The sequence below is a fragment of the Rosa rugosa genome, chromosome 6, assembly GCF_958449725.1.
Source record: "Rosa rugosa chromosome 6, drRosRugo1.1, whole genome shotgun sequence".
In the NCBI taxonomy this organism is placed as follows: domain Eukaryota; kingdom Viridiplantae; phylum Streptophyta; class Magnoliopsida; order Rosales; family Rosaceae; genus Rosa; species Rosa rugosa.
The window spans coordinates 37,874,450-37,902,171 of NC_084825.1; the positions used below are offsets into that span (position 1 = coordinate 37,874,450).

At 39.0% G+C, this 27,722-nt stretch overlaps 6 protein-coding genes across 7 annotated transcripts; 1 reads left to right on the plus strand and 5 right to left on the minus strand.

Moving 5' to 3' along the window:
- Positions 1–2,435: 2,435 nt before the first annotated feature.
- LOC133718095 (L-type lectin-domain containing receptor kinase IX.1-like) lies at positions 2,436–4,721 on the minus strand. Its single transcript, XM_062144902.1, has one exon. The coding sequence runs from the start codon at positions 4,685–4,687 to the stop codon at positions 2,732–2,734; it is 1,956 nt and encodes a 651-aa protein (XP_062000886.1). The 5' UTR covers positions 4,688–4,721; the 3' UTR covers positions 2,436–2,731.
- Positions 4,722–7,177: 2,456 nt separating this feature from the next.
- Positions 7,178–10,599, minus strand: LOC133717060 (CAAX prenyl protease 1 homolog). Of its 2 annotated transcripts, XR_009849390.1 has the most exons (15): positions 10,444–10,599; positions 10,190–10,337; positions 10,032–10,116; positions 9,841–9,936; positions 9,633–9,698; positions 9,431–9,529; positions 9,170–9,283; positions 8,956–9,066; positions 8,797–8,859; positions 8,613–8,705; positions 8,367–8,480; positions 8,164–8,235; positions 8,019–8,084; positions 7,635–7,874; positions 7,178–7,329 (listed from the first exon to the last, which is right to left on the minus strand). XR_009849390.1 is itself a non-coding variant. In XM_062143687.1 (14 exons), exons 1-14 carry the CDS (start codon positions 10,472–10,474, stop codon positions 7,752–7,754), a joined length of 1,281 nt encoding a protein of 426 aa, XP_061999671.1. In that variant the 5' UTR covers positions 10,475–10,599; the 3' UTR covers positions 7,601–7,751. The 2 variants fall into 2 exon arrangements, 1 of the variants encoding a protein (XP_061999671.1); XM_062143687.1 differs by lacking the exon at positions 7,178–7,329 and having other exon boundaries at positions 7,601–7,874.
- Positions 10,600–10,801: 202 nt separating this feature from the next.
- LOC133717915 (uncharacterized) lies at positions 10,802–12,584 on the minus strand. The gene is made up of 5 exons (XM_062144676.1): positions 12,065–12,584; positions 11,827–11,981; positions 11,604–11,670; positions 11,221–11,272; positions 10,802–11,135 (listed from the first exon to the last, which is right to left on the minus strand). The coding sequence occupies exons 1-5, from the start codon at positions 12,444–12,446 to the stop codon at positions 11,042–11,044; spliced, it is 750 nt and encodes a 249-aa protein (XP_062000660.1). The 5' UTR covers positions 12,447–12,584; the 3' UTR covers positions 10,802–11,041.
- Positions 12,585–13,084: 500 nt separating this feature from the next.
- Positions 13,085–16,685, minus strand: LOC133717914 (sphingoid long-chain bases kinase 2, mitochondrial). The gene is made up of 12 exons (XM_062144675.1): positions 16,348–16,685; positions 16,173–16,249; positions 15,528–15,581; positions 15,367–15,426; positions 14,864–14,941; positions 14,653–14,699; positions 14,527–14,567; positions 14,273–14,357; positions 14,071–14,185; positions 13,842–13,964; positions 13,643–13,743; positions 13,085–13,409 (listed from the first exon to the last, which is right to left on the minus strand). Exons 1-12 carry the CDS (start codon positions 16,538–16,540, stop codon positions 13,280–13,282), a joined length of 1,104 nt encoding a protein of 367 aa, XP_062000659.1. The 5' UTR covers positions 16,541–16,685; the 3' UTR covers positions 13,085–13,279.
- A 465-nt stretch (positions 16,686–17,150) lies between these two features.
- On the minus strand, positions 17,151–19,401 carry LOC133715366 (large ribosomal subunit protein uL5c). The gene is made up of 3 exons (XM_062141846.1): positions 19,129–19,401; positions 18,547–18,747; positions 17,151–17,600 (listed from the first exon to the last, which is right to left on the minus strand). The coding sequence occupies exons 1-3, from the start codon at positions 19,366–19,368 to the stop codon at positions 17,271–17,273; spliced, it is 771 nt and encodes a 256-aa protein (XP_061997830.1). The 5' UTR covers positions 19,369–19,401; the 3' UTR covers positions 17,151–17,270.
- Positions 19,402–20,506: 1,105 nt separating this feature from the next.
- Positions 20,507–27,191, plus strand: LOC133718593 (uncharacterized). Its single transcript, XM_062145462.1, has 10 exons — positions 20,507–21,322; positions 21,435–21,533; positions 21,693–21,892; positions 22,638–22,831; positions 23,024–23,132; positions 23,276–23,589; positions 23,941–24,333; positions 24,681–24,762; positions 24,884–26,512; positions 26,860–27,191. The coding sequence occupies exons 1-10, from the start codon at positions 21,255–21,257 to the stop codon at positions 27,024–27,026; spliced, it is 3,255 nt and encodes a 1,084-aa protein (XP_062001446.1). The 5' UTR covers positions 20,507–21,254; the 3' UTR covers positions 27,027–27,191.
- Positions 27,192–27,722: the final 531 nt, after the last annotated feature.

The window sequence follows — 27,722 nt, forward strand, 5'->3', positions numbered from 1 at the left end:
GTCCTGTGCCTAGCCTTGGTCGTTCACCTCTTGTGACTGAAGGTATGGCCTCGGGCTTCCTTCACCTGATGCTGGGCCTCCAAGCTACCTTGTTTGGTGAAACTGATAGTCTCGTCTCGGACTTCCTTCACCTGATGTTGGGCTTCCAAGCTCCTTGTTGGGTGAAACTGATAGTCTCGTCTCAGACTTCCTTCACCTGATGTTGGGCTTCCTCCACCTGATGTTGGGCTTCCACCACCTTGAGTTGGCGGAGCTCTATGGAAAGGACTATGCATTTTGGCATAGCTTTCGGAGAGAAGAGAAAGTTGAAGTTCCCCCCTCAGCCTTGTGAAGGCTGGGTATTTATAGGAGAAGAGAGTTGACGTGGAAAGGGAAAGGCATGGCTCAATCCCATAAAATCGGGGTGTCAGCCTCCCACTCTCTGCCTACTGACACTCCGGGATGGGCTGACAGAGTTGGTACGTGACAGATGTCACCACCATGTGGTCCGATATGGTTGGTAAAGGGTCAGGGACATGTGTCGCCTATCCAAGCTTCCCTTTTAATTTCCTGGAATTACTCTTAGGCCATGCCTTATGTCGGAACTTGACACGTGGCATGGTTGGTGAGATTTTGCTTTGATTGGTGCTCCATGTCTCATCATGACAATTACATGTGCGTGAGCTTGGAGGTCGAGGCTTTAGCCTTGGAGCTCGTGGTCATGATCCTTAGAGGTCGAGGCTTCTAAGCTTGGGGGTCGAACTCTTGGTCTTGGGGGTTGAGACTCTTGGTTCCTTTGGACTGTGCTATTCTAGTAGTGAGGTCGTGATATGCTTTTGCCTTGCCATCCAAGATGGTGAGTCAATCACATGGTGACCATCCAAGACTTAAGAGGTAGAGATCCAAGGTTGAAGACTTGGAGTACCAAAGTGAGGCATCTCACTAGTCATGATTATTTCCATCTTAGGGTTATCTTTTCTTTCTCGATGAAAGGTTTAAGTGCGTCGAAAGGTCAGAGTCCTACGTGGACTCTTTGACATTTCAACGCGTACCACGTGGAATGGGTTGAAAAGTCAAAAGTATTTATCGAACCAAATTATGACATCAACAAATATATATCGTAGTACATTCGACTTACCAATCTTTTCTCTGATCAAAAAAAAAAAAAACAAACGTCACTGATTGTTGTCATCAAAACTTAGCTCAACACAATTAGCCTGATGAGGTGTCCAACCTAGTAGCTATATGTGTTTCTCTCTAAATTTATGAATCTCAACTTATCAGCTCACTGCCTACTATTTTCCAAGAAACCTAGACATATGTACTGAAGCTGCTGATCAGTAGGCTGCTTATTCGGGAAGTTTGATATATTCCTCTGATCCGATATGTTTCAGCAAAACGGAAAGAATTTGTCCACAAACAAACACTGTCTAATTTCCAGTTTTGCAGAATTGAGTCCACTATAAAGAATTGTAAGGGATTAGTGATCGAAGTTTTCCCCAGCTTCATCTGCATATGAACACGTCCTGAAAGAATGACAAATATCATCAAGATTCTGTCATTCTATGCATGCCTCTTGGAAAACCTCTTTTAAGGAAATAACCAAATAAACACCTTAATCTTTGGAGGTAATTTAATTTAGATTGCAAATTTTTGCTAAATCTTCGGAGTTTACATTGTTATTTTTCTGACACTTGAAGATCGGTAGCACCAGCAGAATTCTGGACTGGTAAAAATAATGGTCAGAAATTGTCAATCGGTACCACTCATAACAATCTGCCTAATACCTTGTGAAAAGTCAGTTCTATAAACTTACATATCCGGCCCAAACAATAATGATTGACTTACACACCAAATGATATAACTAATGAAACACCACTGCATGTCTACAGTAGCTAGCAGATCACAGATTTATTTTGCATGTCCTGCAGATTGCACTGTAGAACAAAAGTACCGTCGTACCAAGTTACACAGTGGGGGTTGTCTGTGGTACAAAAGATACTAATTAACCTTAGTTGAATATGGTCTTGATCATCATTCCTTACCATACTTGGTTTTGTACGTTCCAGAAAAGATTGGCGCTGCAGCTGACCCAACTTCAAGAAACTAGCGAAGCGAGCTAGCTACGAAACCAAAACTGAATAAGAAACTATGCAATGCTCTCTTTGTTCAATTTTATAGACTGTCCATTGGTAAGTCAACAATATATAAACTAATTAGGTGATACACAAGTAGATGGAATCAAATGTCCATCACATCCTTCGGAAGAATTCAAAAACAGGAGAAGCTTCAAATTCTAATGCTGCCTACAAGCGCTCTTCTAAAACTCTCTCTCACTCCTATTATTCTCTGCTTTTGTTAGCCAAAAACCTTGAACTTGAAAGACACCCCACATCAAAACAAACTTTAAATACTTGACAAAGAGTAAAGGAAACAAGCAATTTCATTAATTTACAACTTTAACCCTGTGACAATTCACTATCCCAAGTTCCCAACCAGACTGCACTGCATAAGTCAATTAACCAATGGTATCATATCGCAGCCAGCCTCCAATAAACAACAAATTATTTAAACTCCATACATTAAACAAGGTCTAGACTTGGGGACACAAACACTTAATTTATTACATTAAAAAAAAAACTGCACGCAAAATAATTAAAAAGTAATGACAAGAATTTATCCTGATGAACTGGTTCCACCTTTTTCACCTTGCCCTTCAAATTATTTAGTGACTGTTTCTACTACTCAGGTACTATATATAGCTAGAAGAAGATGCAGTCTGAGATTGGTATTGAGGTTGAGGCAGTTCTGGATAATTATGCATGTCATATGGAAGTTCCGGCAATGGTGCTTTATGCTGAATAACCTCCATCACCTGTCCTGCTTTGGGTCTTTCCTTGTTATTGGGGTGAGTACACCATAGTCCAACAATCAACAAGCATTTCATTTCATTTCGATCATAATTCATTTCTAATCTTTCATCAGCTGCGTCTAGAATATTTCCTGCAAGGAACAACTGCCAAACCCACCTAAAGAGTGGCACGTGATATCCACCGTCTTGGTAAGTCTTCCTTCCGCAAGCAATTTCCAAGGCTACAACTCCAAAACTAAAAATGTCAGATTCCTTACTAGCCCTCCCATCAATAGCATATTCAGGGGCCATGTATCCAAAAGTCCCGGCCACCTCTCTTGTCTGAGACCTGAAGCGGGAATCCACGAGCTTAGCAATACCAAAATCACCAAGCTTAGTGCTGAAGTCATCATCCAACAGTACGTTAGCTGATTTGATATCCCTATGAAGAACACATTGCCCTGCTTCTTCATGTAGATAGTGAAGGGCTGAGGCCAAGCCCAAAGCTATCTTGTACCTGTTGTCCCATTGCAGGGTTGTTCTGTTGCCAAATAGATGCGTGTCGAGGCTGGTGTTAGGCATATATGCATAAACAAGTAAGCATTCACCTTGCTCATGACACCACCCAATGAACTGCACCAGGTTTCGATGGATTAAGCGGCTTATGATTTTGACTTCATTGATGAAGACTCTCTCATAATGCTGATCAGGTTCTGCAAAGATTCTCTTCACGGCAACTATGCAGCCTCCAAGGTCTTGTATGAGTCCTTTATATACATGCCCCGACCCTCCTTGGCCTAGCCTTCTATCGTCTGCAAACCCGTTGGTGGCAACAAACAATTCTTGGTAAGCAAATCGTTTTGGAAAGGCTAGCTTCTCAAGATCAGAGACTTCGCCAGAGTAATTGTTTCTCCGATTCCATAATACCATCAACCAACATATGACTGCACCAAGCATCAAAATGAAGCCAGGTACGGCAATGTCCAGTATCAAGAATATCTTTTTCTTCTTTCCCTTGCTTTCGGCTCTACTAATATCGCTATCCAACAAAGTCGAATTAAACTCCCATGAACATAAAAAATGCCGCCCGAGGTATAATCCGGCCGAAGCAGAAAAACCAATTGTAACCCTTTCGGGGAGAACCTTTCGCAAGTCAACATTGTAAGTAATGGAAGAAGTAGATTTGCCTTGAAAAACGGGATTTGTGTTTTGCTCGAATGTCCAAAACACAGTAAGGTCGTTGGCAGTAGCGTTATAAGTTATCCATGCATTACCAATCTTCCCGGTCATGTTACTGGGATTCCAATCGGCGTGTTGAACTGAAGAGATTTCATTGATGTTGATCCCAATATGGGGCCGGAGTGGATGTGGATCCCAGTCTTCGTTTCCCCAAGAGTCGAACTCTACGGTTACAATCTTGGCATTAAAATTGGTGGTGGTGTTGAATAATCCCAGTTCACCACCGCCAGAGTTGGGTGGAATACCGTAGCCAACAGGAGCAAGGTAAAAGGCAATTCCATCGCTGAATTTCCACGTTTCATCACCATAGTCGACCATGAAAGTGAAATGAGTAGTGAAGTCTGCCAGTGATCCAGTAGCAGTGTCCCATAGGTGCAAAGGCTCTGCATAAATAGCATGTCCAACATCGAAATAAGTGCCTGGGTTGAGCTCAATCCTTCCCGATGAAAACTGGGCATCACCTTCAAAGACAACTCCATTTGCACTCTGGTCGAACTGATTTATACTGAAGGAGAGTGGATGAGCAAAGTGAGAGAAGAAATTGATGAAAATAATTAGGAAGCAAATATTGCAGAAGCAGATTGCTTGCGTACTGCTGCTTCTGCTTTCAGACATCATAACTTTCAGTCAAGCAAGAAATGAAGAGTGCTTGCGACAATGAAGCTTTTGATTTTTTCTTTTTTTGGCTTGAAACCAGCTAAGAGAGGTAAAGAGCCTCCTTAACCCATAGAAATATAGAACAATTGGTCCCTATTACAATTAATTCTGTATTGTAAGTCCCTGTTACAGATCCTCCTTCCGTAATAGTCCATGTTACGGGCGGCTTAGATTCTGAAGACATTTATTTTCCGGACAAGAATCATTAGGATTAGGTTATGAGATCGAGCAGGGCTAGGGCCAGCCTTGATTTCGTCGGGGCTGAGGCAAACTAAAAATCTAAGCCGCCCGTATATTGTGCACTTGTTATCTTCATCAATGAATGGAACATAAAAGAACAAAGGATCTGCTGAGACTCCAATTGCAGGTGAAATTATAGATATCCGATCCCACGAAATATTCGATTTCATCCAACTCATAAGGGGTTGAGGTGTAGGATCTTCCAGCCTCCTCAACTCTGTAGGAATGATAAAGAAACTTTAGGACTAATAAAACAAAAGTAAAAGACATAGATTAAAATTTTGCCACTAGCAAAGGGAATATAGAAACGATCATAGATGAAAAGAAACTAATTAACCTTTGTTGAATATGGCGTTGGTCATCATATATTCCTCACCATACTTAGTCGTATGGTTACAGAAAAGAATGGCGCCGCAGCTGACCCAACTTCAAGTAACTATCTAAGCTACCTTTGAAACTAAAACTGAATAAGAAACTATGCAATGCTATCTTAATTTGTTCAATTTTATAGACCGTCTTTTGGTAAGTGAACAATATACTAACTAATCATTAGGAGTTGGGGAAATGATCATTTACTCGATTTTAGGCTAAAAATTGCTCACTTGCTCCACCAACTGTTTTTTAACCCCATTTACCCAAAACACTCTCTAAGGGATTATTTCCCCTTTACCCAATTAATTTTTTTTTATTTTTTTTTTTAGACTTTTTTGCCCTCTCCTTCATTTTCACTTAGAGGGAGAAGTCGTCTTCCACCTTGCCTGCCTCAGGTAACCAGTGGCCGAGCGCCGACTCCGGTGACCGGAATCCGACGACCGGTCACCGGGATCCGGCCACCGATGACCGGAGTCCGGCGACCGGTCACCGGAATCCGGCTACCCAGTAATCATATTATTGCCCCCCAGTAATCATATTATTGCCTCCCAAATTCATATTATTTCCGTCCAGTGAATTGTATAAACTCCCAAAACCAAAATGAATACACTATAGGTCACAATTTATCATATTATTGCCCCCAGTAATACCTAGTAACCATATTATTGCCCCCCAGTAATCATATTATTGCCTCCCAAATTCATATTATTTCCGTCCAGTGAATTGTATAAACTCCCAAAACCAAAATGAATACATTATAGGTCACAATTGATCATATTATTGCCCCCCAGTAATAATATTATTGCCTCCCAATACTCATATTATTGCCCCAATAATCATATTATTACCCTTCAATAATCATATTATTGCCTTCAAGTGAACCAAAATGAATACACTACGGACACAATTGATCAATTTATATGTTCAATTGTAAACGTTCACTTTTTTTTTCTTTTTTTTCCTTCCCCATTCTCGGAGCTCTTCCCATCGAGATCAGAAAAAAAAAAAAAAAAAAAAAAAAAAGCGAAATCAGAAAAAAAAAAACAAAAGAATTTTTCTCCGGCCACCCAAAGTCCCCCTGTGGACACCCATGCTTCTCCAGCACGATTCCGACTGGACCGCCTTCATCTTCTCTAGGTCCTCTTCTCCAGTCGCTCACCTGCAGCCCATCTCCGACTGGTCTCAGTTTGGTGAGGTTCCGGCACCGCAGCGGGATGGGAGCTTCAGATCGGTGATCCATGATTGAGGATGGTCGGTGATTGGCAGAGGTCGACGAAGATGGGGCTTGGGATGTGCTAGCCGGCGCTGGGATCGAGGTCGACGAAGAAGGTGTTGAAGACTTGAAGGCGTGGTCGCCACTGCCGGCTGGAGAGAGAGAGAGAGAGAGAGTCCGGGAGGAGAGAGAGTCTGAGAGGATTGAGATCTGTGAGTTTTAGTTTGATTAATAGGGGTAAAATTGTCAGTAGATGTTGAATTGGGTAAATGGGGTCAAAAAACTCTTAGTGGAGCAAGTGGGCATTTTTTAGGTTGAAATTGAGTAAGTGGTCACGGCCCCTTAGGACTTCCCAAGGACGACTTGACTCCCGAGAAAATTGAATCTGTCAGAGTTAATGTGATCTTCTCTGTTTACTCATTGACGAAGAGACCTTGTGATTTGTGATCCACATGCAAGTCTTTTGTTTTTTTGTCTGATTATATCATCTTTCTAAATTAATCTGGTTGCATATTAATTAATATTAATTATCAACCATGGAAACACATATCGATCCTCGATACAGTTCTAATTCGGCTCGTATTTGCTCATTTGACTTTCATACAAAAATGAGTTCAACAGTCTTGATCTCAGTTATTGATAACACTATGTGAAAAGCTTGTCAATATACATACATATACGCCAATGAGAGTTGGTTCAGTTGGCAAGGGCGGACTTGAGGTGTAAACTCACACAAGTTCGATCCCCGCTACCAACAATCTCTCATTTGGTGAGCAATCTAGAAAATGTCCTGCATAATTCCATACCAATGGGCTGGGCTGGAACACTGGCCAGTTTCGTAAGTCCTGTTGGGTTGAGGTCGAAGGTTTGCCCTGGCCTTGGTAGTGTAGGGAAGCCTCCCTCTTACCTAAACTTTTTGTAACAAAAAAAAAAATATATATATATATAGACACACACATACATATAGATGTATGTATGTATTTGAGCTATATAATATACACACATCATATGTATACAGAATTTTCCCTTTTACAACAATGAAATTGAGAGATGAAACATAATATTCTCGAGAGATTCAACAACGTAAAGACACCCTTACAATCCTCGAATATTCTCAATTAGCACTACTAGAAAATAGGCAAAGACAACCGTATAGTATCATCCTCTATTAACTTTACCCAGTTACAGTTACATGGCTCATCATGCACTGCATTCCTCCTTGTCCGTCTGACCAATTGCAGCTAACCTTTCAACAAGCGTGGGGTGAGTGTTGTGATATGCTGAGTACCAAGGATCAATATTCATAGCTGACAAATTCTCTTCCTGAAAAGAAAAATAAAATAACATTCTGTTTTAGGCTTTTAGCAGCAAGCTATGTAAGATTTCAAACACAATGAGGTAATGCAAAGACCAAAAGCCATGCCACATATCATCCAACATGAGTTGATGATGAGCTAGACAAATTACCTGTAGCCTAACAAGACTGGCTCGGATCGAAGAGGCATAACCAAGTTTCTTAGCAAAAGCATCAGCCTACAAAAACAAAAACTGATAAGAAACAAATCTGGCGAAGGAAGATAAATGAAAAGTCAACTGTGAAGTACAGATTCACCTGATATTCAAAAGCTCGGCTCACAAGGTTACCAGCAAAGTATACTAGATTTTGAATAGGTGTTATGGCATACTGTAAACAAAAAGTGAAGTACCAATGTATGTCAATTTTTTATGATATAACATATCAGAACCACAAGATTAGCATTAAAGAAAAACAGGAAGAAAGAAATTGGCAAAAGCAAAATGGCTATGTATTGATACCTGAAATATGATGAGAGCAATGATTAGTGGTCTAGTATGAAACCCAAAACTTTGAAACAGACTACTCCAGTTCCTCACAAGAGTATAGCCCCCAATGTATAGAAGTGCACAGATCTGCCCCAAAGTAGAAAAATCATAAAGCAAGATTGAAGAACTTCACTGATCGGAAATTTAAAATTCAACCAGAAATTGAGGCCAGTTTCTTCACTGACATAAATTTGCAATACAAAATGATAGCATATATACCTGGTTGGCAATTAAAAAGTACACTATGTGATTACGCTTCCAATGGCCTAGCTCATGAGCTATAACAGCTACAATTTCCTCATCATTTTTGCACTGCAATCATTAATTTCTCACATATATAACTGTTGCAACAAATTAACTAACCATAAAAATGCAAAAGAATAAATATTTTGGTGAGGAATACCTGCTGAATCAGCGTATCATAGAGGACAATCCTCTTGTTGTTAAAAAATCCATACATATAGGCCTGTATGATGATAAACAGTTAACATCAGTAAGTCCACAACTATATATTACCACTATTGAGAACAAAATATAGATAGTGAAAAAGTTGAATCCTCACATTGCTGTGACTTGACCTTGTAGATCCATCAACCACAAACAGTTTCTTCAATGGAAACTCAAGGGATGAAGCAAGCGTCTCAATTTTCTCTCGTAGCTGACCCTCTGGAAGCTAATGTCACATGTAACAAGGAAATTAAGACAACAGAACCAAACATAATAACAAGATGAATGGATCGATTTCAGTAATCATCATTAATATTTTGAAAACTCACAGGGGTGAACTTGTGAAAGAGTGGGGCTATTAGAATAGGGTAGATTGTCATCATAACAAGAGAAAGAACAACCGTGAGCACCCACAGATAAATGACCGAGTAAGCACCTCCTTTCTGTAACCACATAGTTGAAAATGAAAAAGAAATCCAACCAGAAAATTCTGAGGTTTATAAAAACACTATGATTAATAAGTCATGAAAAATTAACCAAGCAAGGCAAATACAAAGCTGCTTTGCTCAAAATATAATACATGAGTTTACCTTTACAATTAAAATTGCTGCAGACACAATAGGCGGGACAAGAATAACAGAAAGAAAAATTCCTTTAAGCCTGTCACTAAAAAATAACCATATTGTTCGCTGTAAAACAGATACAAATTCAATGTTAGAAATTAAATCAACAAGAAACAATCGAGATAAAAGATGGGACGAAACATGGTGAGGTCCGAGTAGCAATACAAACCTTATTAAAACCATGACGGGCCTCGATCACAAATATGGAGTAGAGAGAAAATGGTAAATTTGTGATCTGGTCAAGAGATGCAGACTATCAATACCTTTATAAACCAATAAAGTACAGATCTATCTAGAAAATCATTGTAATTCAAATACCAATTTAATTGTTCATCAATTCTCAGAAACTTATAAGCTATTAGCAATAATATGCCTACCTCTAACCAAATCATCACACCAGCTAAAAATGCAAGGGTATGTAGTATTTCATTTTCTTCGTTGAGGCCAACTAAATCTACGAAGTGTCCTGATTTCTGAGATTGTCAAAACGAAAACAGAACTAATCAAACACCGACAGTAGAGCATCAAGCAGATTCCCACAAACAGAATCCCACTTTATATTACTGACCTTCCAAAACCAAGGCAAAACCTTAAAGAACAAAATTGCTGATTCCACAAGTATTCTCACTAACTGACAAAGAAAACGGAAGTGGCTGAAGCCAAGAAAAAAAAAACATCAGTTGAGATTACAAAGGAGAAATGATGGTCAGAAAGAATCAGATATACCTTCTTTCAAGACGGTAGGCTCGCGACTTCTCAAACTTCTCTTGGCTGATTAGTCCTTCCAAAGTTTTAGGAAGTGTTGGAAGTTTGAGTGCTGAATGTTGCCTCAAATCCAAGTAAGTTTCAAATATGTACATCAATATCATAGAACCTGTAAAAAACTTACGAGTTAAAAGCAGTTACAAGCTGTAGAACATGAAGGTGAGCAGAGGAGAAGAGAAGATAAAAGTGAGCGAGAGATAGAAATTGATTCGTACCAACAACTACTTCCAAGAATGGGAACGCCATGGCTTAGTCTGAAGGTGCGTAGAGAAAGGTTTTGTCCAAAACAAACAATCTATGGTATCAATATGTAGTAGTCGTAGTAGTAGACCTGGAGTCACCAAAGAAAGAATATACATTGTAGTAGTCTTGACTAACCAAATATATATATATATATATATATATATATAATAGTAGACTGGACTAACCACAAAAATATGGGGCCAATCACCTTTATATCACTTTCAAATTCAATCCTACTCCCATTAGAAAAATTAAGCAGACCCATTTTTGCAACTTTTGCTTATGGGGAGTGATTAATGTAGGATATTTGCAAGGTGATGGCACCAAATCTGGTGGAATTTGAAATCACCCAAATTCACATTCATTTTGGTCATTGATATACAAATCTCATATTTACTTACAAATCCCAACATATCAAAGGTACATAACCATAAATACCACTAGCTCTCTCCTCCATTAATTACAACTTCTTTTTCCATATACACAAACCATCAAAATTGTGATCAGAGTCTGAAAGAAGTTGGCCATAGCTTGTTACCCTGACCCTCCTTTTCCATAAACAACAATTCTTCAACCACCTGTTTTCTTAAGCCAGAATCCCCTGCTTGGCTTTAGAATCTGCTTCAGTAAAACCATTTTGGGAACATTCCAGTGCTCTACATGCCTGAAAACTTACATAGCTACTTTGAGTTATATATAACAAGTTTGGAATAGAGGGAAAAAGTTACCTTATTGAAACAATAAGTTACCTGGACACTTTCCCTGACTTTTCATCAAAGTAGTACTCAGTGTATCCACTTGCTGCAACAACAAAGTCAGAATGGTTTAGAAACAAGTTAAACAAGCATTTACCTTAGTAAACTAGCTAATGAAAGTGTCATTTCTTACTTGAGGTGCCCTTTAGGCTTCTGGGATTTTACCCATATAGCAAGTGAGGTAGCTAACAAATGGTTTGATAATAAAGGTTGAAAATGGACTAGAGTGACAATCCTTTTACATCAAGTGCTATATAGGTAACCAAAAGAAATTTTTTCCATGGATATGTTTTATGTTCCAAGTTCCAACCCTCACAGACGCAAAATTAGTCTTTATTTGATACATGTAGTTAACAAGTGATTGCACAAAAGCATACCAGACAGAATTGGCCTCCAAGGGAATGACAAGATACAACTGAATCTCCAGTGACCAATTCCTTTATCCTGTAACCAAACCAAAAGTTCGATGAAAACTTATAGAAACTACTGTGAATGAAAAGATATGCGGTAATTGAACTTATTCAGTCAAGGTGGCAGCAAAAGATTCATAAGCTGGCTAATCAGAAAACTCATGGAAGAAAATGTGGAATTTGATATTACCTCAAAATCTTCCCACTTCATAAGCTTCATATTTGACTTCTTTAAAAGGGATCCAAAATTAGTACAGTTCCTTTTGAAACGTTGAAGCCCTTTGAATGAGCTTGCAGGATCAGCAAATTCACAATCCTCTTCATATGCATCAAGCGTAAGGTTCCCTAGCAATCCAAGTATGAAGATTATTACTCACTACGAAACCTAAGAGTTCAATAAAAAGTACCATTGGAACTTTTTCACTAACCTGTGACAAAGTATGATCTTTCAAAGTCATCTTTGATTGATTTTACTACTCCAGCACGATCAACGGCTCCAGACCCATCTCTTGCAAGCTCAAGAGCAGTTTCAGGAGCTTCAACTTTGGATGGCGGGTTGAAAAACGAAGTGGCAATGCCCAAAAACTCAGAGGCATACCAAGCAACCTTAAGCACTACATTTGCATTTTCTGGTTGGGATTCTGTATTGGATGTTGATTTCCTTGTTGGGTTTTCACCACTGCAACGAATTCTGCAGACACTGTAACGCTGATTTGGCTGTAAACTGAGATGATTTGGCTGGAAACTGAGGTGGTGGTGCTGAGCAGTGAGGCGTGGTGTAATGGAAGCATTGGAGAAAATGTTTGCCATTTGGAAAGGCAGAGAGAAACAGAGCCTATGGTTGGAGTTAAATATCCAAGACCACAATGAATATTAGCCGTAGAGACATCCTAAGGAAAAACAACGGCATAAAAGTCTCCAAATGTAAATTTCAACAAAGAATTGCCAAGTTTGAGAACCATTGAATCAAAAGAAAATAAGTTTTCAAGAACCAAGCTCTAGTACAAAAAAATTGACCCTTTATATTCACTATTCAGGAAGAGGTTAAGAAAGTAAACTTCATCACTGTAAGCAAAATTTACTGCACTTTACTGTTCCAATCTTTGGAAACTTGGTTTCCTATGAGTTTCCTAATTTTTGTGTTACAGCTACCACAAAAGTTAAAAGTGATGAGTTTTATAAATCCTCTCCCTTAAGATTGAGGAAGAATGATAGAGTAATAAACCATGAACTACAAAGAGAAATGGGCAAAGCCCCAGTAAAGCAAAACCAGAGTACTTCAGTTTTACAATTATTCACGCCAAAATGTATCAGGTCAATACCAGCTCTTATTCCCAGCTCAAGTGTGAAGAGCCAGCATGGACGACATGTCAGTAGCTTCAATTTGATTATGTTGGAGTTTGTAAAGTTTGTTAGGAAGTTAGATGATCAGATAAGTCGATCTGTAACTCTATCATAGTTTGTTTGGCTTCAGTTATGTAAACACTTGTGTGTATATTATAGTTTGTTGAACTCTATCTGATTTGATTATTCCATGAGAAAGAACTGTCCAGTCTATTTTCTCTGCAGCATCAGTTCTGATGCTTAGATACTCTGTGAACTCTATTCTTCAATAAGCACCAAGCACAAGTTCCAGCATCATGTCAACATATCATCTCGACAGCAGAAGGTAATATACAAAACTTCCTAGGCAGGAATCCTAAATGTTCGCCATCTGATTGAACATAAATGCTGCCACTTCCTGAAATCTCCTCCACTTCAATAGAATGTACGCTGCAAGAAGAACAAAATGAATAAGAGGAAAGCACACAAGAGAACCCTACATCTAATAGCTGTGGATGAATTAGATCTAAGAGCTCATCGGGAAACCTTTGTGGCTTCGGCTTTTAGTTTTTATTTTTCTACGCAAAGATAGAAAGGAATATGGGAGGAACAAAGGAGGGAGGGAGACGGAGAAAACATGAAAAGTATATTAGCCTGAGACAGCTTCACCTAACATGACCTACCTTCTTGAAGATACATTTTCCACCGATAGATGGGTCCCATTGTACAGCTTGTGTAGCTTCAAGACAAAGTCATACCACTTGAAATCCTGAAGAATCACAACCTGCCAAGAAAGTTCAGAACACAGTTCAGAAATATTGGAAAAAAACCCTGCATTATATACTTTTCTATCAACAATTAGGTGCAGGAAAACTAATCCACCTCAAATTTTCCATTCTGAGGATCAGCATTTGGTGTAATTTTCATGCCACCACCAAAGTATTTTGCATTTCCAATGCAAAGGGCTGTTACTTGAGGATATACTTCCCATTCCCCTTCATTGACCTAGATCAACAACATTTTATTAAGTGGAGTGGATGATTTGTAAGGAAAATAAATATGCAAGCAATAAACTACTGACTACTACTTCTCAACGCAATACAATACTCACCTTGATCTTAAGGTCCTGATTACGGTGCCCAATAAAGCCTTTCAAAGCACCAATAACATAGCACAAGTTTCCGAATCTCTTGTACTTAGAAGCATGGTATCCTGCTTTTGCACTCCTGCAAAATATCCACCCCAACAAAATGTCAGAGAGATTGTCTAAAAATCAGCATGTGTCTAGTGAAAATTTTCCAAGTTGAACTTACAAGTGAATGTCAGCAACATTAATAAAGTAATGAGGTTCTTCAGTTTCTCCACTAATAACTCCAACATCTATCCGTGATCTCTGTCCTGCAGAAGGCAATTATGCATCTCTGCCTTCAGCATATATAATTCACAAAGTAAATGCAAGATGAATCATTAAGTGAAAGCTCCTTCAGTATTAATCAAAGATGGATTACACAAAAGGAACAAACAATATAAAGATTGAGAGAGAGGGAGGGGGGGAGAGAGAGAGAACCTTTGGCTATGCGTTCGATGGCTTCATAAGGATTATTTTTCCTGATAAAATAACAGATATTCAACAATCTTGAGCAAGTGAACATAGACAACTCAAATGATACCAGCTTGAAATGCATGAACTAACCAGCCAAATGATCTGGCAAAATCGGACCCAGTTCCCAACGGAATGAGCTGTAGAAAGCAAACAATAATTACATCTTCCCTTCAGAAATCCAAAGCAGGTAGTTTATGAACCAATTGAGCATTTCACTAATGACTGAATTTGGCAATAACTACATACAATGATAAAAAAGAATGTAAATTAAGATTACAAAACTCCTATGGTAATCACTTACACCAAGGGCAGTTGAATGGGTGGCCTCTCTATCGTAATTAGTAACAGGTTTTCCGGCCCAAAAGAATCCATTCACAACCTGATTATCAGAAGCTAATGTAGATAAGCAACAGTATAGATCATATGCGCACACATCCGTAGCACACAATACAGATATCCCATACAAATCAGAACACTTGCAATTTTGAAAGTTACATGTACCAAATAATTTCACAAAAATCCATTAAACCATTGCTTATGGTAAAATTGTATATGCCCATAACTGAAGCCAAATCCTACACCGAAAGATTTATCACTTGTTAAAATTTGAGAGACAGATTCATTTTCCTTGGTCATTTGTAAAACCACATCAGTACACCAAAATGTCTGATCAAAAGATGGTAAAGAGTATATCCCATATCAACCAGTCATTTGCAGAATATGAAAGACCCAGACCCAGGGCAGGGGAGAAAATGCAATTGACTAGTCATCGCAGTCCTTCCATGAACTTTAAAATCTCAATACCTCATGCAAAGTCCCATCTCCTCCCACCACGATTACAGCATCTGCACCCTCCCGTATAGCCTGCATAGCATTAGAATCATAGTATCCCTTCTTAAACCAATCTTCCAGCAAACAAACTAGATTTAGTTCAATCTCAAACAATAACTAGTACGAAAGCTCACCTCCCGTGTTATGTCGATTGCATGAGAAGGACCTGATGTTAAAGACTCGCATATCTGCCCATAACATAGACAAGCAAAAGTACAAGTTCAAAGCTGCATCCCAAAGGAGAACCAAACAAATACAGCACAGGCTGCAAACAGCTAATTCCATGTCACCATACTTAGCCTTATTGAGCTATATGCATAAAAGTGTGGTGAATAGTAATTGTACACTAAGCCATTTGCTAAATCCGACATGTAAAGTTACTTAAAACCACAGAGCACTTAGGACAGCAATCAACCTTGACTAACATTACAGAGTAAAAATTTAAGACCCTCAAATCAGTAATTCACTTGCAAATAACTTCGATTTCATAGATATACATGATTCAACAGACTGTTAAAACACTTCTCTAACAAAAGAATGGCCCTTTTCAACAAATACACATTTTTCATGGAAGAAACAAATCCCCACTGATCATATCAGTTGCCAAGCAACACAAAACCGATCCAAAACAACATCTACACGTAATTCATCCACAACCAACAATGACATAAAATCAATGCCTCCATATTCCAACCTCAAATGAACTATTCAACCAGAATTGGGTATCTGGATCAAGCTCAAAACTTGGTAACAAAACCAACGAAAGATAACAAACTCACATTGCAATCAGCACCAAGACGAGACCTCAAATACGGAAGCAGCTTCTTCCACTCCTTACCAGTCCTCCCATTAGCCCCTGCTCCAATTCCCCCACTTTCACTACTCACCAATCCTCAAAAAAAAAAAAAAAAAACAAGAACCCAAAAACAAAAACAGAGAGAAAGAAAGAGAGACCTGAAGGATTGACGACGAAAACGAGATCACGCCGGCGAGAGGAGGAAGACCCACTTATGGAAACAGAGCGCTCAGCATAGAGATCAGGGGCTTTGGGAAGCTCGGCTCTGACGACGGCCCACGATGGTTTCGCCATTGGAAGTCTCACTGTAGCTATTCCGCAACCCAATGCTATCTGATTAATGCTACCCATTTTGGTTTTCTTTATAAAGCTTCAGTCTTTGTGGGTTTTCTTCTCCAAAGCTTTGTGCTTTTGCAGAAAATCAAAGGTTTAATGAGGTTTTCTGGGTTCATCACTGTTCAAACAGAGCAGTCATTTTGTTAATTAACACATCAGTATTAGTCCGCCCACGTTATTTAGATTCTTTAATTATTTTGCTATATTTTGTTCGGCTGGCAATAGTATTATACACGTGGCAAATGATTCTGCTGGGAATCAACGTCAAAGTATCTATTTTGGTTATATGTATGTGACATTTTCATTATACACAACAAGAATAAGCTCATTTTCATTGAGAGTTGGTGGTGATTGAAGTTTGCAGGATACAAAAGCAAAGTGTAATCCTATCACAGCATGGCAACCCTCGTTTTCTTCTTCTTCCCCAATGGGGAGAATTTGGCTTCTTCTATGGCCGCCTCGCGGTGTGGCTCTTGGAAAGGTTCTCTGAACGGCAATCCCCTTCTGAAGGATTGGAGGTGAACAGAGAAGTCATTGCTTAGGACCATATAAACATTATGCGGCCACATTAATGATTCTTAAGAATCAAGGGAAAATACCAAAAGTGTTGTTCATAGCTGCATGATTTGCACAACAAGAATAAGATCATTTTCATTGAACATTTGAACATACATTGACAGTTTGGTGACTGAACTTCGCAAAATACAAAACTAACAGAATGTTCCTATCTCCCAAAGGCAAACACTCATTTTCTTCCACCTCCCTTTCGACTGAAATGGTGAGACCTCAGCTTCTTCTTGCGCACTTCGGTTACTGGGCCAGTCTCTCTGAATGGCATTCCCATTAGAGCCAAAAGTGTCTGAGCTTCTTTATCTGTTTTAGCTGTTGTTTTGATGCAAACATCCATTCCCCTGCCCTTACCCAGATCAAACTTGATCTCTGGGAACACACTCTGCTCCTTAATTCCAACCCCATAATTACCGTTTCCATCAAAGCTGTTCGGGTTGAGACCTTGAAAATCCCTTGTCCTGGGAAAACCCAAGTTAATGAGCCGATCAAGGAATGCGTACATCACCTGCAAAATCAACACTTGGTGCATGAGATTTCATGCAATTGGAATTATGAGATGATACATAAATTTTCAAGGGATTAGATCCACGCACACGTAATAAAGACTGAAAAAAAACACAGGTAGAGTTCTCAAGTACTATTCTGTAAGGGAAAGGGATTTTGCTTCTTTGTCAAACTATTTAATTTTATGCAACTAACTACTGATTCCTTGTATCAATACCATATCCATCACCAATGTCCACGCACACATAATAAAGACTGAAATAAAACACAGGTAGAGTTCTTGAGTACTATTATGTAAGGGAAAGGGATTTTGCTTCTTTGTCAAACTATTTAAATTTATGCAACTAACTACTGATTCCTCGTATGAATACCATCACCATCACCAATGTAGGGTTACTAGTCAGTAGTCACTAGTAACAAACACTGATGTTGACTTGGTGCACAAACCACCCTCACCACTGTAACATCAATGTGGGTATCTTTTACCACACAACTGATAGCGCAACCATCATTGCTCTCCTTCTTTCTAACAACCATACCTATAATCATATCCATATTGACCATACTACTTCACATCAGGTTATTTCTTCCATGTCAGAAAAATAGAAAGAAAGGAGGCACTATTGGCCATGGTATAACCTTACAGATATGAATAAGCTACTCTTTTTACAGACTAACTTGTGACTGAGCTTTAGTTCAATCTACTACCAAGCCAAGAAGAAAAGAATATGAGTGTTGTATTACCAATGTAAACACTGCCAGACGGAATTCAGCACAAACCTCTATTCTAAATCTTGATTAACAATATTAAATATTGTACAGGAGTTTATAAGAAACATGAATAAAGGAATTCCTCACAAAAAAAATGATAAATTCAGTCTTCTAAATATCTAAAGAAATGAAGCTGACAATACGATTCATCTATTAAGCGGGAAAAGAAAGCTTACATTTCCTCTGAGGGTGACAGCAATCCCAAGTGGCTGACCTTCCCTGATCTTAAACTGCGCAAGGGAAGCCTTTGCTCGTGTCTTCACAGGTCTCTGCCCTGTAATGAGCGCCAAGTCACGCATTGCTGCTTCCAACCCCTTAGCATTCTGCTGAGCATCTCCAATACCACAGTTCACCACAACCTTCTCAACCTTCGGAACCTACAGCAAGTTCCCCATTGCACAAATCACCAACATAACAAACTTCATTAAAGCACTCAACTTCACAAACCCAACAATCGAACTCTCGAAATTAATACAGACAAAAAGACCCTATTTACACCAAAATCATCAACATAGAGAATTCAACATCACAATAAGTACGAAAACATGAATCCCCAAATCCAATTTCAATTAAAACTGAACCACATTGTCACTGGTTTATCTCAAATTTCATTTCTTTAACCAAAAAGTTACTTACTTTCCTAAAACCCAGTCTTTCTGGACCTAAATTAGACCCTAATTCATGAACATAAATTAGAATTAACAACTAATTATATCTAAAATTAGACTGAAAATACAAAAAATGGAAGCTTTATTCACCTCATGGATGTTCTGGTACGAGAACTCTTCTTTGAGCTTAGGGATGATTCTCTCAAGGTAAGCCGTCTTGAGCCGACTGACCTTCTCCGACTCCGTCTTCTCCACCAGCACAACCTCTGCGGCCTTCACCACACTCACATTTCTAGGGTTTCCGAACGCCAGCCGCGGAGGTGAAGCTGCAATTGGGAATTGGCCGTGAAACGACGACGTAGAGGAGCGTAAGAGCGAAGGGCACGCCATGACTAGTCTCTGCTGTTTCAGTCTCTCTGCCTGTGTTTTTGAGCTTCAGTGAGGTAAGGTTTTGATGGGACGTGAGTAAAAGAGTCTTGAATTGGGAGTTATTTACGAGAATACCTATTCGACGTGTTTGTAAAATTGGAGAAGGTTGGAGGTGATTGTTGGATATGGTTTTTTGTGAATGAAATAGGATAAGGTGTTGTGCTTTTGGAAGAAGCTGGACTAGACCGGCTATGCCATGGTAAAAGTGACATGTGATGATCATTAATCATATTGTTTTATTTTTTACAATTTATCCATCGATATTTCTCCTCGAAATAGATTAGTAACAGGTGAATAATCTAAATAACGAGAAATTATAAGTCTTCGATCACCCGCATGCTTGGTTGGTGTTGTTATATCGGACCAAACCACCACTTGACAATATCACATAAATTAATATTAAGAAAAGTGTACGCTTTACATTACAAATTAATAACGGATGAATAATCTAAATAACGATAAATTATTAGTTTTGGACCACCTGAACACCCAATTAGTATTGTTGTCTTGGAATAGTTCATGAACTGACAATGTCATGTAGATTAGTATAATGAAAACGGAAACTTACATAACAGATTAGTAACCGATGAATAATCTAAATAACGAGAAATTGTCAACCTGAACCGTCCATCTACCCAGTTGGTTTCGTTGTATTAGACCAGACCATCACTTGACAATGTCGCGCAGTAATTCATAAATACATCATAATTACGCACGAATGTCTCGTACATATTTCAGTACGTGCAATTATTAAGGTCAGACGCGTGTGAACATATAGTATCATAATAGATTTGGTACATTTATATCACAACTAACCCTTTGACAAAAACCAAAAAAATGTTGAATTCATCTAAAAGGTCATACTCCTTCACTACAACATCCAAGCCCCTCTTCCCACTCCTCAAGTCAAAACCCTCCCTAGCTCCTCAAAGATGAAAATACTAGTAACTAAAAAGTAAAAACCCTAGAAAATCCAATTAAACAGATGACCATGACACACCAACAAGAAAACTAGAGAGCGTGCACGTCACAAACAACAGAAGTCGCGTGAGATCTCTTCACAAAAATAGTAATATTTGTTCTCTGTGCGCTGTGAAGGTGAGCAAGGTCATTTCAGGTAAGCCAGACCACCACCCTTCTCTATTGCTTTCTCTCTCTAAACACCTCTCTCTCTCTCTCTCTCTCTCTCTCTCTAAACAAACTCCATCGCTCCGATCGATATGAAATTGTATTCGTCCCACACCGAAACCCTAATCTTTCACTGACTCATCTTCTTCGATCCCGGCCGTTCATCCCTATAAGCTTCTGGAAGATCTTGGAACAATTTGAACAAAAAAAAACCCTAGGCTCATTCCGCAGCTGAGATTCTCGTCCAACATATGAGGATTCTTTGTTTTCTACCGATTTCTTGAAATCCACGTGAGATTTTGCAGAAAGATACTTGCTTTTTGTATATATCTGTTAAGTGTTTTTGGATTGGAACAAGGTTTGATTGGGTTGGCTATGGGAACACTGAGCTGGATCGGAGAATGAATTAGGATCTAGCGCTAGTTGATTTAGACTGCTTTGGTTGATTTAGATTGATTAGGTATGTGGTGATTGATTGGAGTTTTTCGAAGCTTTTCGAATTGACTTTCGGGTTTCTGGGTTAGGAGCTAGTGTAGCAATCAGTGGGTGTATAAGAGTGAAGGTTTGGGTTGATTTGGATGCGGATATGGTTAATGGGTTTTGTGTTTTGAGCTTGGAGTAGTGACTGTTCAATTGAAGAAGCGTGGTTTTTGTGGTTCAGTGAAGAAGGTTGATTGGGTTGTAGTTGGGAATTGGGGTATAGTGCTAGTATTTGCAGAATGAGCTTAGAGAACGAAGACCAACACTTGCCGGATCAGCCCGCCGAAACGAATCATGAAGTTAATAAGTAATGCATTTTTCTTTGGCATTTTTGGTTTCTGTGATTGCTAGGGTATCAGTTATGTATATGTTCATTCCCTTGACAATGGTGATGTAACAGACATTTTTCAATGATGCAGGAAGTTGAAAATATCGTATACGAGGGAGTTTCTTCTGTCATTGAGTGAGTTAGAATCCTGCAAGAAGTTGCCAGATGGGTTCGACCGGTCATTCCTAAGGTGAATCGCCTCTTTCAAGTAGTTAGGGGTTATGCATACTTGATTTGGCTGGTTTGTTGTATCTTGTTTTACCATGGTTATTGATATTGCTTTAATCTTGTGTTAAGTCTTGCTCATAGTTTGTGCTTTTTGTTTCCATTCCTTCCCTTTTCATATCAGTGAATTCGAGGATGCTTTCAGAGGGCAAAGGCCATCTAGTGGTTTGTCAGCAAATAGTTTCAGGCGAAATGATTATGGTTCATCCCCTCCTACTAGGGGTGATGCAGCTGGTTATTCGCGGCCACTTCATGGAAGGTGGGAAAGTCGTTCTTCGGGACGCAGTGATAAAGATAGTGATACGCAATCTGACAAAGACTCTGGTGAGGTTTTAGGTTAATCATCATTATTGATACTTTGATATTGAACTTCTGCGTATATGGTCTTCTATGTATAACTCCAAATGTATCTAGATATGTATGTTTCAGAGAATAGTTTCACATGATTGTTAGTTGCTTGTGGTAGACTGGTGTCTTTAAAGGTACTTCCCAAGTAGCAGGCGGGGCAGGCCTGCAAATTCAGTGCATTTATTTTGAACTTAGTCATTTGGCAGAAGAATACCTTATCATGAAACTTGGGAACTCTTATGGGGAATTAAGTCCAATATTCCAATAGACCAAGCTAGGTGATGTTTTATGTTTGTAAGGGTAAAAGAAATACTTACCCAGTCAAGCTAGCATTATAAAGTTCCTTTATGAGTAATTTTAACTGAGACTGCAAGGAAAATGGTTAAATATATCCATATTATGTTGTTATTGGAGATCCGTGGGAGTTGAGTGTTAAGGACAAATGTTGGGGGAAGCTGATATTTATGGTGAGGAGACTGGTTGTTAGACATATTGATTAGGATATAGAATTGACTAGTGGTGTCCCTTGATACCCGGTCAACTGTTAAAATCCTACTCTTCTTCATTTGCTGTCTTGATGCAATGCTTTGTCCTCATTTAGTGTCAGGCTCTTTTCTGTGGCAATTCATATTGCATTCTTGTATTGCTGAGATCCTGCTCAGCTGTTTCTCCACAAAATTAGATATCTGAAATTATATTTGCTCATCTGTTGAATACACAGATTCCGGAAGGCACTATGGGAACCAGGCTTGGCGGCCTTGGCAGGTCCCTGAGCATGATGGACTTCTCGGAAGTGGTTCCTTTCCAAGACCAGCTGGGTTTGCTGGAGGGATAGCGGCACCCAAAGTTCGACCTAATGATACCTACCAACTAAATAGAAGCAATGAACCATATCATCCTCCCCGTCCTTATAAAGTAAGCTTTTGACTTGTTTGTGGCCCTACCATGTCTGTTAAAAAAATTCACAAAAAGCATAATGCCTACAGTAGTGAACTTAATATCCAACAGTTTGATGTGCTGCAGGATTATTTTATGTGTCTTTAAAACTTATATAATGCAGAGAAAAGCTTCTTAACTATATTTTTTCCCTTGTCCTATAATTTGCAGGCACCACCTCTCACACGAAAGGAGATTACCGACTCACTTAATGATGAAACTTTTGGTTCCTCTGAGTATACAAATGAGGATAGAGCAGAAGAGGAAAGAAAGAGAAGAGGTACTTGTTTTTATCTTTAGTGGTCTCGTAGAACTGATTGCAAGTTTTCTGCTATGTTGTATTTTTTGGACCTCTTTAGGTGGGGTCAGTATGTTTTGATGTCAGTTATATGCAAGTTTGAAATTTGATGGCTTTTCTCCCAGATGCCTTTGAACTAATGAGGAAGGAGCAGCAGAAAGCATTTCAAGAAAAGCAGAAGCTGAAGCCAGAGAAGAATAAAGGTGGCTTTGATTTTTCTACGCTGTTGGATGATGATACCAACGAGGAGAAGAAACTTTTGCTGAGGAGCAGTGAAATAGCTGAGCCTCGGCTACCACCAGCATCAAATAATGAGGAAAAGTCTAATTTACCCTTGCAAACTCCTGCAACCAGACCTCTTGTCCCCCCTGGTTTTACTAGCACAGTTTTGGAAAGAAATCTTGCACCAAAATCCTTGAACCATCCCCATCAAGTGGAGGTAACCACTGTGTACTTTTTTTTACTAATGAAGACAGTGTTTTCCTAGATTATTGTCTTTTTAATTCTTAATGTTTAGCATAGGTTCTGCTTTGAAATGATTACAATCTCGCTAGTAAGTGTTAAGATATTTGGCTGAAGAACTTTTTAACCACGTGTATCTAATACTGAGTTCATATAATAGTGGATATCATGTCTGTCTTCTGATTTTGTTTAATTTTTCTGGTCATTTTACCAATTAAGTTATAGTTTTGCCAAAATACGCTCTAGCGAGCCAACCTCATATGAGGGTTTCCTATTTCATACCTTATTTGTGTTCATCATTAATCTGTCTGTTGCTTCTTTCTGATAGGTTGGGAATTCTGGACTTGAGGATAACATTCTACATGGCAAAGGTAACCGTGTTGTAAATGGTACTTCTGATAATCGAGTGGAAAAACAACCGGTTGAGCAAATGGTTTTGGGCAAGCAGCATCATGCAAGTGCAAGTACTCATGCTGCATTTGATAGTATGAGTGAAAAGAGTCTAAATTTGTTACCACCTCAAGGTGCTTATAATAAGATAATTGGCGTGGATAGTCAAGTATATAATAAAGCTAATACACCACAAGCTTTGGAAGCTTCCAGAAATAGTGAAGTGTTTGAGATCGATGCTGAAAAGGTGACTAATTCTACTTCAATACTGGAAAAGCTTTTCAGCGGTGCAGTACCTTTAAATGGTGTTGGCTCCTCAAATATCACTGAGGTATTCATGGTGTCTCTCTCTCTCTCTCTCTTTTATTTTTAGAGTTTCTATTAAAATCTCCATTACTCGGGATGAATTTCAAGTGCCCACATTCTTGATTCACTCTTAGTTTTAAGAAATAAAATAATCTAGCATCATATAATATGAAGTTATGATACTGAGACCTGCCTTTGATAGGGCTCATTAGCATTATGTTTTATCAAAATTAAGTTTTCATTTTCATATTCCAACTTATGGTAAACTTTAGATCCCAGGTAAGCAAGTTTGTGTATTTTTCTCATTTGAATCTGAAACAAAGTCAGTAGCTTGAGACAGTAGTCTCATTCATATCTTTTGTGCTTCTGCAGCCTCATGATAGCAAAGTAGATGAGGCACTGGGTCCTCACATCGTCAACTCTTCAAAGTTTGCTCAGTGGTTTCATGAAGAAGGTCTGCTGCCATCAATTTCTTGGAGTTAGAAGCTCTTTAAAATTTGTTTCCAACTTTAGTCATTTAAACTTGGAATGGAAAATGTATATTTTAAGCTTTAATTAGTTCTATTTTACTGCAGACAAGAAACCTGCTGACGAGATCTTATCCGGAAGGCCAAATGACTTGCTTTCCTTGATCGTTGGTAATGAAAAAGCTGGACCTCATATTTCTGATGGGAAGCTACGCGATCACAATTTTCTTAGTTTTCCCTCCCAAAACTCTGAACCTGCAGAGAGGCTTTTGACATCAAACATAGTATCTCCTCCAGTTGGTGACTCTGAGCATATGTACAAAAGTAATAAACCAGAGGCAGTTTCAGCAGTCCTTACATGTGAAGACCTTGAGCAGTCGATTCTATCTGAAATTAGTGAGAGTGGTCCAACCTTGCGGCCCCCTGTTCAAAGGTCAGTTGTACCTGATAGAAAGGCTGAGCAGCCAAAAGCCAAAGTAGATAATCATGCATCGCAGCACTTACTCTCACTGTTACAGAAGGGAACAGGCTTAAAAGATATTGAACCATCTTTGAATCAAGAAACAGCATCTTCTGAGAAAATTCACAACATTGATGGGACAGTTATTGGCACTGCACGTCACATTTCAAAAGAGAAAAATGCTGAAAATGTTTCTGATCCAGGGAAGAATCTGACGCTTGAAACACTATTTGGAACTGCTTTCATGAAGGAGTTGCAATCAGTTGGAGCACCAGTTTCTACTAAAAGAGGCCTTGTTGGGTCAGCAAGAGTAGATGTTCCGGAGCCTCATGGGTTGCCTTTTCCAGTATCAGACAATAGTTTTGTTCCTTCTGCAATTGATGTTGGACCTAACACAAGTAATCATAGTAACAGTGACATGACAGCAAATAGAAGGAAGCAAACCAAATCAGATGAGATCGATGAGCAGTTGCTAGGTTTTGATAATCCTCAAATTGACCTAGATTCATTACAGGTTAGAACTGACTTGGGGTCTAAGATTGGCGTCTTTGATGGGCCTGCGGATATTCGACTTCCTGAAGAGGATAGCTTAATTACCGTCAGTGAACCTTTAAACATCCAAAATTTTATGTCTACTGGGAATCTAGTGAAAAGCAAAGTATTCTCCCCAAACACAGAAGTTGACATTGTTGAGAAATTGGCAGCTTTGAACTCTGCCTTCAAGGATGAAAGGTCTATCATGGGAAGCCAAGAAGGTCCACCTTTTCTTCGTGGCCCTTATGATATGAGACAGCCTGATATTTCTTATCAGAACCATAATGTCCAACCTTCTTCACAACAGCTCCATCATCCTCAAATGAATCATAGGGGAACTTTTTTTCATCCATCAGATTCTCATCCTGGCAATGCCAACTCTCAGATGAATTTTATGACTCCAGAGGGTATGATCCGAAATGATCCTCCTCAAAGTCATCAGTTTCCTGCAAATATGCTCCGTCCACCTTTCCATCATGCGAACACTGGACAATCTGGGTTTGATGCTCATCATCACCCTATGTTGCAACAGATGCATATGTCAGGAAACTTTCCTCCGCCTCACTTGCTACAAGGATTATCCAGTGCTCCAGCCCTGCCTCCTCATCAGAACAGGGGTGCACCTTTGCCTGCTCATCCAAACAGTCAGGTTTCTAGCTTTTTGGAAGAATTGAACCCAATGGCTGGCTTTCCGTTTGGTCCTCGGCCAGTCAACTTAGGTGGTCATGGCATGCCATCGCCAGGTAAAACCACTTCTCTTTGCATTTGCTATTGGTACTTGTAGTTGATTTAATTCTCTGCCTGCTATTCTGATTTATTTGGGGAATGCGTCCATTTAGTGTCTTGGTAGAGTTTGCACCTTTACTTCTCTGTATACTAGAAAAGTAGAAATTACTCAAGTCATTAAAACGATGCCCAAAGTCTCCCACAATATTTTTGAAGCCCTTTGACATTCAACATCTGTCAACTTCTGGAAACTTTCTTAATTACGTTAACCTGTTTTTTTTAGTGATGAGGTTCAACTTTGAGTTTCATCTTTTCCATGTCAGAAACTGCATGTATAAAAATACTGACTTGCGTTAAATTTCAGCTCCTGATGTTGCTGGTGGAAGCAACCATCCTGAGGCATTGCAAAGGCTCCTTGAGATGGAAATGAGGTCAAACCCGAAACAGATTCACCCATTTGCTGCCAGTGGTGGGCATAATAGTCAAGGGATGTATGGGCATGAACTGGACATGGGTTTTGGTTATCGATAGTTACTCAGATGTTTGTGCTTGTGTATATCAATGTATTGACAGTCTCTTGCTCAGATGTGCAATTCAACGAATGGCGATGTGTTTAATGTTGCTTCTTTCATATTGGATGTATGAGACTAGTGTAAGTAATGGATTTTCTTGCCATTGGCCATGTTATTGGGTTCATTTTGTTATTTTTTCATTTCAGAAGCTATGGAATTTTCAATGAGAAGGAAACCGAATATAGAGTGACAATTTCATCAGAGGTGGAGACAGCAACTTGGGTGTAAGTATAACACTTCCGCACCAAGTTCGTCTACCAATTTCTGTTCATCAAAATTTTCATTTCGTTTAATAATGATCCATCATTCCATCCACATGCATAAAACAGCACTCTATGATGCTTTTCAATTCAAACCGAGTTTTGATGGTAATGCATAAATTGCAAGTACAAAAGGATGTCATCAAATTGATGTATAAAAGAAACGTAACCGCCCAGTTTCATTTGGTCTAGTAGCATAAGTCTTTTATTTGTAAGTGGGAAGTCGTGAGTTCGACTCAAAATCTGGTAGTTGAATTTGAGTTGTTTATTTGATAAAAAAAATAATAATAAAAAATAAAATAAAATAAAAACGTAACCGTTCATGCTCCTCTCCCTCAACCTAAGTGATCACCCGATTTGTTGTCCACTTGGGATTATTTGGAGAATATGAACCT

What these genes read in the sequence shown, in the direction of transcription:
- LOC133718095 (XM_062144902.1), bottom strand. Translation starts at nt 4,687, where the DNA reads ATGATGTCTGAAAGCAGAAGCAGCAGTACGCAAGCAATCTGCTTCTGC.
- LOC133717060 (XM_062143687.1), bottom strand. Translation starts at nt 10,474, where the DNA reads ATGGCGTTCCCATTCTTGGAAGTAGTTGTTG. An exon ending in TTTTGCCTTGGTTTTGGAAG is followed by an intron (nt 9,937 to 10,031) that starts GTCAGTAATATA and finishes TGACAATCTCAG; the next exon opens with AAATCAGGACACTTCGTAGA. An exon ending in TCTTTCACAAGTTCACCCCT is followed by an intron (nt 9,067 to 9,169) that starts GTGAGTTTTCAA and finishes ATGTGACATTAG; the next exon opens with CTTCCAGAGGGTCAGCTACG.
- LOC133717915 (XM_062144676.1), bottom strand. Translation starts at nt 12,446, where the DNA reads ATGGCAAACATTTTCTCCAATGCTTCCATTACACCACGCCTCACTGCT. An exon ending in TGAAGTGGGAAGATTTTGAG is followed by an intron (nt 11,671 to 11,826) that starts GTAATATCAAAT and finishes GTTTGGTTACAG; the next exon opens with GATAAAGGAATTGGTCACTG. An exon ending in AAGTCAGGGAAAGTGTCCAG is followed by an intron (nt 11,136 to 11,220) that starts GTAACTTATTGT and finishes GTAAGTTTTCAG; the next exon opens with GCATGTAGAGCACTGGAATG.
- LOC133717914 (XM_062144675.1), bottom strand. Translation starts at nt 16,540, where the DNA reads ATGGGTAGCATTAATCAGATAGCATTGGGTTGCGGAATAGCTACAGTG. An exon ending in CCCATTCAACTGCCCTTGGT is followed by an intron (nt 14,700 to 14,863) that starts GTAAGTGATTAC and finishes TGCTTTCTACAG; the next exon opens with CTCATTCCGTTGGGAACTGG. An exon ending in TTTGCCAGATCATTTGGCTG is followed by an intron (nt 14,568 to 14,652) that starts GTTAGTTCATGC and finishes TTATTTTATCAG; the next exon opens with GAAAAATAATCCTTATGAAG.
- LOC133715366 (XM_062141846.1), bottom strand. Translation starts at nt 19,368, where the DNA reads ATGGCGTGCCCTTCGCTCTTACGCTCCTCTACGTCGTCGTTTCACGGC. An exon ending in CGTACCAGAACATCCATGAG is followed by an intron (nt 18,748 to 19,128) that starts GTGAATAAAGCT and finishes AACTTGCTGTAG; the next exon opens with GTTCCGAAGGTTGAGAAGGT. An exon ending in CTGTCACCCTCAGAGGAAAT is followed by an intron (nt 17,601 to 18,546) that starts GTAAGCTTTCTT and finishes TTGATTTTGCAG; the next exon opens with GTGATGTACGCATTCCTTGA.
- LOC133718593 (XM_062145462.1), top strand. Translation starts at nt 21,255, where the DNA reads ATGAGCTTAGAGAACGAAGACCAACACTTGCCGGATCAGCCCGCCGAA. An exon ending in GCTCCTCAAATATCACTGAG is followed by an intron (nt 24,334 to 24,680) that starts GTATTCATGGTG and finishes GTGCTTCTGCAG; the next exon opens with CCTCATGATAGCAAAGTAGA. An exon ending in TCATGGCATGCCATCGCCAG is followed by an intron (nt 26,513 to 26,859) that starts GTAAAACCACTT and finishes GTTAAATTTCAG; the next exon opens with CTCCTGATGTTGCTGGTGGA.